General features: G+C 50.2%; 1 protein-coding gene across 1 annotated transcript; it reads right to left on the bottom strand.

The window, feature by feature from the left end:
* Positions 1-2,954: 2,954 nt before the first annotated feature.
* On the bottom strand, positions 2,955-6,880 carry FFAR2 (free fatty acid receptor 2). Its single transcript, XM_074386547.1, has 2 exons — positions 6,768-6,880; positions 2,955-5,370 (listed from the first exon to the last, which is right to left on the bottom strand). Exon 2 carries the CDS (start codon positions 5,367-5,369, stop codon positions 4,380-4,382), a length of 990 nt encoding a protein of 329 aa, XP_074242648.1. The 5' UTR covers position 5,370; positions 6,768-6,880; the 3' UTR covers positions 2,955-4,379.
* Positions 6,881-9,991: the final 3,111 nt, after the last annotated feature.

Below are 9,991 nucleotides of genomic sequence, written 5' to 3' on the forward strand. Positions count from 1 at the left end.
GCCAGTGTTCTCTTACTTCCTTCTCATGCGTCAGTGAAAACAGCATGCACTTTAGATTCAGAAAGACCTGGATTTAAACTCCCTGCCACCTGTTGGCCTTGAAAAGTGCCCTTAACCCTCTCAGGCGCCTTCTTGGCAAAGTGCCTGGCATTTAATTTGTTCTATTATTATTATTACTACTGTTATACAGGGTTAAATCTCCAAAACATTTTGGTCAAATTTTCTGGGCTTGATTCCTTGAGTTAGTGTTCTTCTTAAAATTGTGTTGCTCAGGCTGAATGCGGTGGCTCAAGCCTATCATTTCAGCACTTTGGGAGGCTGAAGCAGGTGGATCACTTGAGGTCTGGAGTTTGAGATCAGCCTGGCCAACATAGCAAAACCCCGTCTCTACTAAAAATACAAACATTAGCCAGGTGTGGTGGTGTGCACCTGTAATCCCAGCTACTCGGGAGGCTGAGGCAGGAGAATTGCTTGAACCTGGAAGGCAGAGGTTGCAGTGAGCCGAGATCGCATCACTGCACTCCAGCCTGGGCAACAGAATGAAACTCCATCTCAAGAAAAACCCCAAAAAATGTGTTGCTCAGCTCTGAACCTTCTGCTAATTAGACTTAAGTGGAATGGGAATTATTAAGGTGGGAGGTGAGACTTGACCCCAGGGATGGGGTTCAGACCCTGGACCAAATTAAGGACTAGCTAAAACAGGGAAAGGGTGGAGCAGCTTTTCATAAGGCATGCCCACCAGAGTGCCGTGTTTACTGTGGCCATGGCAACACATGGGAGTTACTACCCTTTCCATGGCAATGACCTGACAACCCAAAAGTGACAACCCCTTCCCTAGAAATTTCTTCATAAACTGCCCCTTAATCTATGTGCAATTAAAAGTAGGCAAAAATATGACTGCAAAACTGCCCTGAGGTCTGCTCTCTGCCTATGGGGTGGCCCTGCTCTGCAGGAGCAGTCACGGAGCTGCAACAGGGCTGGGGCTGCAACACGGCTGCTTCAACAAAGCTGTTTCCTTCCACCAATGGCTAGCCCTTGAATTCTTTCCAGGGCAAAGCCAAGAACCCTCTCAGGCACAGCCCCACTTAGCACTCCCGCCCCGCATCAGTATCATCAGCTTGTCTAGACATGATTTCTTTTCATGTCATCCAAATCCAGTTAGCTTTTGTGGAAGCTGTCATACATGACAGACTCATAGCGCATGTACAGTCAGCTCAGAATCCCAGATTTTTTCTCACATATTACTGCCATGCCATTACGTAGTTGACGACCTACTATATTATTTCTATCTTTTGTTTGTTGGTTTGTTTGAGACAGAGTCTCTCACTGTTGCCCAGGCTGGAGTGCAGTGGCACGATCTCAGCTAACTGCAACCTCTGCCTCCCAGGTTAAAGTGATTTCTGTGCCTCAATTTCCTGAGTAGCTGGGATTACAGGTGCTTGCCACCATGCCTGGCTAATTTTTTTGGTACTTTTAGTAGAGATAGGGTTTCGCCATGTTGGCCAGGCTGGTCTTGAACTCCTGACCTCAAGTGATCTGCCCATCTTGGCCTCCCAAAGTGCTGGGATTACAGGCATGAGCCACCACACCCAGCATTATTTCCATCATTTTTAATGTTTACTTATTATATTTCTAATAAGTGAGGGTACATCTGTGTACATGGATTTATATCTTAGAACTACTTAATACTCTATGATTTCTCAGCAGTTTTATACGTGGAGTCTCATTTTAATCCGCAGAATAATCTTGGGAGGCATATAGTATCCTAATCACTCTGATTTCGAAATAGAGGCTGGAGGCGGTGGCTTACTTCAGGCCATCCATTTAGTAAGTGGAATAGACACTGAATTCAGGGTTCTTATGACACCTGTCCAGTCTTTTTTAGCAGTAGGAAAATAGAAAAAGAGCCTTCAATTCAGTGGGACTAATAAGGAAATGTTTTCTCGAGAAAGTGAATATTGAGTGGATTTTGTAACTGAGAAGGAAGCAAGCACCAGGAAATGGGGGAGGGCTGGGTGCAGTGGCTCACGCCTATAATCCCAACACTTTGGGAGGTCAAGGCAGGAGAATCACTTGAGGGCAGGAGTTCAAGACCAGCCTGGGCAACACCCCGTCTCTACAGAAAATAAAATAATTAGCTGAGTATGGTGGTGTGGACCTGTAGTCCCATCTACTTGGGAGGCTGAGGTGGGAGGGTGACTTGAGCCCAGGAGCTTGAGGCTGCAGTGAACCATGATTGTGCCACTGCACCCAGCCTGAGCAGCAGAGTGAGACCCCAACTCTAAGCAGGCAAGGTATCTGAAGAACAATTTCTTGGACAGATTGGGCTTCTGAGCTAAGACAGTGATTCCTGACCCTAGCTGGCCACCTGGGGCACTTTTTTTTTAAAAGCTCACCTGCTGGGCCGGGCGTGGTGGCTCAAGCCTGTAATCCCAGCACTTTGGGAGGCCGAGGAGGGTGGATCACGAGGTCAAGAGATCGAGACCATCCTGGTCAACATGGTGAAACCCCGTCTCTACTAAAAATACAAAAAATTAGCTGGGCATGGTGGCATGTGCCTGTAATCCCAGCTACTCAGGAGGCTGAGGCATGAGAATTGCCTGAACCCAGGAGACGAAGGTTGCGGTGAGCCGAGATCGCGCCATTGCACTCCAGCCTGAGTAGCAAGAGCGAAACTCTGTCTCAAAAAAAAAAAAAAAAAAAAAAAAGCTCACCTGCTGGGGCCCCACCTGCAGAGATTCTGTCAGGTTGAAGGTTGCTGTCTGTATTATTTTCACATCTCCGCATGTAATTCTGTTGTACAGCCTGGGATGCAAACTACTAGGTTAGGGGCTGGAGGTCAGTGAACTAGAGAGAACGGTCTAGGAGTCCTTACTGTGGAGAAATGAGCTGGGCAGGTAGAACTGGAAGGGGAGAGAGGGCACAAAGCAAGGAAAAGAATGGTACAATATGAGTTCCTTGGGGAAGCATCTTTTTTATTTATTTTAATTTTTTTTTTTTTAGACAGTCTTGCTCTGTCACCCAGGCCGGAGTGCAGTGGCTATTCACAGGCACAATCCCACTACTGATCAGCACAGGAGTTCTGACCTGCTCCATTTCCGACCTGGGCCGGTTCACCCCTTAGGCAACCTGGTGGTCCCCCACTCCCGGGAGGTTACCATACTGATGCCGAACTTAGTGCGGACACCCAATCGGCATAGCGCACTACAGCCCAGAACTCCTGGGCTCAAGAGATCCTCCAGCCTCAGCCTCCTGACCTCTCTCCCATTTTTGCCCTCCCTGTACTTGCAGAAGTGTTACAAAAATTGTGGACACTCACTTAAGAGTTTTATCATCTTTATTTTCCATCTGCTAGACCAGGTTGCTTTCCCTTGTAAGAGGCAGTGCCAATTTCTGATTGCTGGGTACCAACCCACGTCCTGGCCCATATGGGGTACCATGGAGGAAAGAGATAAGATCCAGATCTCTGGCAGCTCCTAGTTTAGACGGGGAGACAAGATAACATGTGAAATCAAACAGAGCACACTGAAAAGGCAACAGGTCAGACCGATGCAGAGAAACTGTCATTAAAGGTCTAAGCCCTGAGGCCTCCCTGCTCATTTCCAAGCTCAGAACATTTCTGAGTCTTTTTTGAACTCATTTAGTATTTCTCTTCTATCTCTTTCCTGTTGGTTTACCTCCAGCATCAACTGCTAGAGCAGTGTCTAGGTTGTTGCTTTGAAGCTTGTATCGAGATTGTTATAGGGCTCCCTGCTTTAGCCTGGCCACCCCCAACCACCAACCACATCACGGGGACTGGACTCATGTTAGCTACGCTGCTTCCCCAGCCTGAAAGTCCTTTTTTTTTTTTTTTTTTTTTTTTTTTTTTTTTTGAGACGGAGTCTCGCTCAGTCACCAGGCTGAGTGCAGTGGCACAATTTCCATTCACTGCAACCTCCGCTTCCTGGGTTAAAGTGGTTCTCCTGCCTCAGCCTCCCGAATAGTTGGGATTGTGTGCGCCACCATGCCCAGCTAATTTTTGTATTTGTAGCAGAGATGGGGTTTTCCCCCATGTTGGCCAGGATGGTCTCAATCTCCTGACCTTGTGATCTGCCTGTCTCGGCCTCCCAAAGTGCTGGGATTACAGGCGTGAGTCGCCGTGCCCGGCCGGTGCTTCTATGCCTAACTATTTCTTCTTGCATCTCTGAGCTATGCTCCTTTGAGTAAGAAAATTCTGTCAGGAGGGGATACCAAGCTGGTGAAAGGCTTTTGTTCAAAGTCCCAGTCCCAGACTGGGTCTGAGGATTTCTGAATCTGGACGGGAACCCTCCTGCTCCCCCTCTCCCAGCCTTTCCAGCTCTTGTGTAACCCAGGCCACCTCCGAAGGTCCAGGGAAACTGCTAGTCCGTAGTGAAGTCCGAACTCGGCATTCCCTCTCCCTGACTCACACCCCTGTCCCCATTTGTCCCTTCTGCTGTGTCTTTGCTTCTGCGTCCCAACAGGGAGGAGCCCTGATTCCGTAGCACCTGCAGCCCTCTGCCAAATGCCCTGCGCACCACGGAAGAAGAGAAATAGAAGAGCAGGGGGTCCACACTGGCGTTGAGTGAACTGAACACCACGGCTATCGTCCGCCACCAGGGGCTTTTCTTCTGGTAATACCCCACCAAGTGGGACACGTTGTAAGGTCCAAAGCACACCAGGAAATTGAGCAGCGTCACCACAGCCAGCCCCACAGCCCGGCGCCGCCTCTGGGCCCCCACATGGGGCTGGGAGAGCATGATCCGCACAAAACGCCAGTAGCAGAAGATGGTGACCACCATGGGGATGAGGAAGAGCACCAGGCACAGCTCCAGCCGCACAGGCAGCACCACCTCCAGCTGTCGGTCAGTGAAGTTCTCGTAGCAGGTAATTTCATTGCCACTTCTGGCCTGCTCGGTTGTGTTCAAATACTGAACGATGATCACGATGGTGCAGTGACCAAAGGACATAATCCAGGCCACGAGAGCTGCAATCACTCCATACAGAGGCCGGCGGGAGAGCTTGTACTGCACAGGGAAAGCCACTCCCACATAGCGCTCGATGCTGATGCCCGCCAGCAGCCACGTGCTGCAGTAGATGCTGCTGTAAAAGCCGAAACCCGTGAGGGCGCAGACGATCTCAGGCAGGTACCAGTGAAAGTTCGACGCAGCCTCGATGATCCTGAAGGGCAGCAGCAGCAGCAGGAGGAGGTCGGCCAACGTCAGGCTGAGCAAGAGGATGTGCACAGGTGCAGGCTGGGGCTGGCGGACCCGTCCCGTGAAGGCCCGCAGGGCCAGGAGATTGGCAGGGAAGCCAGTGAGGAAGATGATGACATAAGCTGTGAGGGTCAAGGAGCTCTTCCAGTCCAGCATCCTGGAGGGGAATCAAAAAGGGCGGGGTCAAGGGGTCTCACTCACAGGCTGCGCAGCCTGCTCCCGTTCAGGATGCAGACATCCTCCCTGGCACTGTCCCCTTCCCAGGACAGTGCTTTCTGATGCCACCACGGCTTGCTCACACCACCTGCTTGAACTGCCCAGAGCAATTATTGACTTTGCCTGGGCGGGATATTAAGCAGTAGTGATTACGTTTGGTATCATGTGTCTCTGGGGGAGGCCAGCCTGTGGTTTCCCAAGGGAATTCCCCCTCCAGTTTCCCTAGCTCTTCTCCTATCCTCACAGATACAGGAAGTTAGTGTCACCAGTTCCTAACTTTACTCAAGTCCCTTTCTCAGACAGAGACCTGCGGGACAGAAAGGCATCAGTGCGGGCAGAGAGCTGTAAGATGCATGTCAGGATAACGAGGCTGTGGGGCCCCAGGCCCCAATGCCCAGTGCCAGTTCTCCACAGGACCCAGGTGCCCAGCTGCCAGCCCAGCTTCCTCCTTCCCTTCCTCTGTTTCACAGAGCATAGATTCTCCCCCACCTTGTCCTCCCCTGCCCAACACCAAACTCTGGGACTCTCTAGAAAAGGGGAAGCTGGGGCCTGCCACAGTGGCTCACGCCTGTAATCCCAGCACATTGAGAGGCTGAGACGGGCAGATCACCTGAGTTCAGGAGTTCAAGCCCAGCCTGGCCAATGTGGTGAAACCCCATCTCTACTACAAATAAAAAATGAAAAATTAGCTGGGCAAGGTGGCAGGTGCCTATAATCCTAGCTACTCGGGAGGCTGAGGCAGGAGAATCACTTGAAACCGGGAGATGGAGGTTGCAGTGAATCAAGATCATGTCATTGCAAGCCAGCCTGGGTGACAAGAGGAAAAACTCCATCTCAAAAAAAAAAAAAAAAAAAAAAAAAAAAAAAAAAAAAAAAAGAGAGAGAGAGAGAAAAGAGAAAAGGGGAAGCTGGGAGGCTTAGAGTGGGGTGGAGGGAGGAAGGACGGACTAGCACTAGCCTTAGGAGGAAGCCTTGTCCCCAGAAGACCTTGGAGGAACAACATTCAGAAAAGCCCACAGGCCTTCACTGGCTCCTGAGCCTCGCACTCTGATCAGAAACAGAACTTGTCTTCTTCACGGGGTAACTCAGTTTCCACTTGGGGTGTCACTCTTGCTAGCCCCCAACACTGGTCCCGTCCCTCCATCCAGTCTTCAGCCTCGGTCTCCTGGCTGTTTCCTTGCCCCGTCCCGCCCCGCTCCCAACTGGCTCCTTTCTCTCTGTATGAGCCTTCCATTTGGTTCTGACAGCCTTCCTCCAGACCCCCAGCACCGTCCCCTCAAATCTCATCCTGGCCTCTCTTCCCAGAGCACAGGCACGACACTAGCTGCCTCGCCTTGCCTTGTTCCGGTTAGACGGCTTCTTGGGATTGGTCCTGAAGGCAGGTCTGCAGGCTTCCCGGAGAGTGGAATGGAGCTTTAGCCCCTGCTTCTGCCCATGTCATGCAGGAAAAAATGGTGAGGAACCTGACTGGTGGAAGCCTTTATACCAGCACTAGCCACGTGACCAGAGAAAGGAAGGCCAGTCTTTAAGCACTATTTCCTCTCAAACCCAAAGGAAAGGCCCAGCATCTTTATTCTCTCCCTAGAGAATCCTCACTCTTGACTCCCAAATGCAGATTTTTTCTGTCCTTAATTCCTGATTTTAAAAAAATCCCAGGCATTTTTTTTTTCTTCCCAAGTCATATTATTTTCTCTTCTCTTTCTTAGGCAGTTTCTTCTGTCATTCTGTTCATTCTCAGAAATGGGCTTTCCTCCTTCCTTTTCCTTCTTCTTTTTTTTTTTTTTTTTTTTTTTTGAGGCTGAGTCTCACTCTGTCGCCCACTCTGGAGTACAGTGTTGCGGTCTCAGCTCACTGCAACTTTCGCCTCCCAGGTGCAAGTGATTCTCCTGCCTTAGCCTCTCTGGGATTACAGACACCTGCCATTACACCCAGCTAATTTCTGTATTTTCAGTTGAGATGGGGTTTCACCATGTTGGCTGGTCTTGAACTCCTGACCTCAAGTGATCTGCCTGCCTTGGCTTCCCAAAGTGCTGGGATTACAGGCATGAGCCACTGCGCCCAGCTCTCCTTCCTTTTCTTCTTCAATTTTTTACTTTCTCTGTGGTCTCCTGCCCTCTGCACCTAACACATTTCTTTGGCCCATCTCAGCTGAAACAGGCTGCTCCTAGCCTGCATCTTGTTATGATGGAAATAGTGTGGGAGTTACAGTCAGGCAAATGTGGCTCAGATCCAGGTTTCTTCATGACAACCTTGGGGCAGATCAGTTTTCTGACTGTAGTTTCTTGCAGTCAAGTGAGCATGGGAAGTCTGACATCCCAGGATTTCTGCCAGGATTCAGTGGTCGTTTATATAAAGCACTTAGTGCAGCCTCGTCTCAAGCCTGTAACACAGCTTCATAGAGAGTGAGCCCCTTGGTGTAGACTCCAGAGACTAGGGCAGACAGGTGCCGTCTCTCGGGGAAAGTGTTAGGAATTCAGGAGGCCCAAGTTCAGGTGCCAGTGTGGCTCTTCGTCAGGGAGTAGCACTCAGCCTCCATTCCTTTCCCTGATAAAGTCTCACTGTTTCCCCCTCTCCTGCCTTGGTAGCCCCAGGTTAGAAGCTCATGAAGGTCCCTTTGAAATACACACCCAAGGAAGCAAGGATCGTTGGAACATGTTTTCCTCCTGACCTAGAGAAGAAGTCTCTGTTCTGCCATCTGTGGCCTAAGAGTAGCTTGAATTACAGGTGTGCGACACCATGGCTGACTGATTTTTTTTTTAGGCAGAGTCTCACTCTGTTACCCAGGCTGGAATACAGTGGCACCATCTTGGCTCACTGTAACCTCTGACTCCAGAAATTCTCCTGCTTTAGCCTCCTGAGTAGCTGGGTTTACAGGCGTGCACCACCATGCCTGGCTAATGTTTTTGTTTTATTTTATTTTATTAATGTTTTGTTTTGTAGAGACAGGGTTTTGCCATCTTGCCCAGGCTGGTCTTGAATTTCTGGACTCAAGTGATCCATCCACCTTGGCCTTCTAGAGTGCTGGGATTACAGGCATGCGCCACCACGCCTGGCTAATGTTTGTATTTTTTGTAGAGATGAGGTTTTACCATGTTCCTCAGGCTGGTCTCGAATTTCTGGACTCAAGTGATCCGCTCACCTCGGCCTTCCAGAGTGCTGGGATTACAGGCCTGAGCCCAGCCAGAGTCCATGGTCTTTACCCCCACACTACACTTGCCACTGTACTGTGAGGCCCCAGGTTAGACCCAGCTTTCTTGGCAGCCCCTGGAAGTCCTGTGCATCCAACAGAGGAGGACACAGGGGACAGGCCAGGGTGGAGATGGTGTCACCTGCTTCCCACAGGGCGTGTCTGTGTCATCACCAGGCTTCTTGCCAGTGGCCTTCACTCTTTCCCTGAAACTGTGAAGGAATGACCTTCAACCCCAGACTCCCAAGACTCAGGCAACTCCCAGCCTTCCACATGTCCTCATTCCCGCCATAGCCCCAGATCCCAGATGCTGTGATCTGTCATCAGTGCCCACCTCCCTGTCTTTAAACATTCTGGATACACAGGAAGTAGAGGGAAGATTCTGTTTACTGTTTCTCTCTACTGTTTACCAAGTTGTTTAGCCTTCATGGTTTCCATGAGTGTTTATAAGACTCTGGACTTGATTGGGAAACAGAATGAAGAGCTTGGGAGGAGGAATGTTTGTTCCTGGAATCCTGGAGAGATTGCCTGACCTTTTCCTTTTTCCTTGAGCCTCCTTCCCCATCTGCCATCCATGCAGAGGTGACCGCCGGACTAGGCACAGGACTAAAAGACCCTCCCCCTGCAGCTTCCAGGCTGGACCACTGGGTAGTTTGAGTGGATTCACATCACCCTTCGGTAAAGGCCAGAAGGCAGCTGGTTGTTTCCTTGGGCTGCCTTTCATTGCTGACCTTGAGCAAGGGAGGAGAGGCAGGAGAGTGTCTGGAGACAGAAGTTTGCAGTCAGGTGCTGGCTGATCCTGCCAAAGGCACACCAGATGGGGGCAAAACTGGTTGCGCTGTGTTCCTGTCCCCAGGCAACCTTGTCTCTGTTTTCCTCCATTACCTGCTTCTGTCACATACATGACTCATCTTCCCCTAAGAGTTGTGGTGTCACTGGAGTCACCAAGGTCTCTGTCTACTTTGCAGAATCTTAGGAAACTTAAATTAGACCGCAGATTTTCAGGAAGTGTGGGCAGGGTATCAGAAACTCCCGGGTGTCGCAGCGGGGGAGATGGCAGCACATTTGAAGATGCTTGGACATTTTCCAAGAGAGAGAGAAAAGGCCAGGCTTTCTTAATGCAAACCAGAAAGTGAAGTTTCTGTTTATCAGAAGTGGTTGTTAAAAATAATAGATTGAGAAACTGAATGATGCAGTGGCCGTAACACTCTAAGACCCGCTCTCGGGAAAGCTGATGTGAACCGAGCTCCTCCTCTTCACCTTGGGCCGTCTTCCCCCAGCCCTTTCTACCATCAGGAGAATTCAGATGTCATAGGGAGCGGTGAAGACTGCTGTCAGGAGAAGGTGGGAGGGGGGCCTGCAGCCTTCACTTTGG

Source organism: Saimiri boliviensis, chromosome 14 (assembly GCF_048565385.1).
Source record: "Saimiri boliviensis isolate mSaiBol1 chromosome 14, mSaiBol1.pri, whole genome shotgun sequence".
NCBI lineage: Eukaryota > Metazoa > Chordata > Mammalia > Primates > Cebidae > Saimiri > Saimiri boliviensis.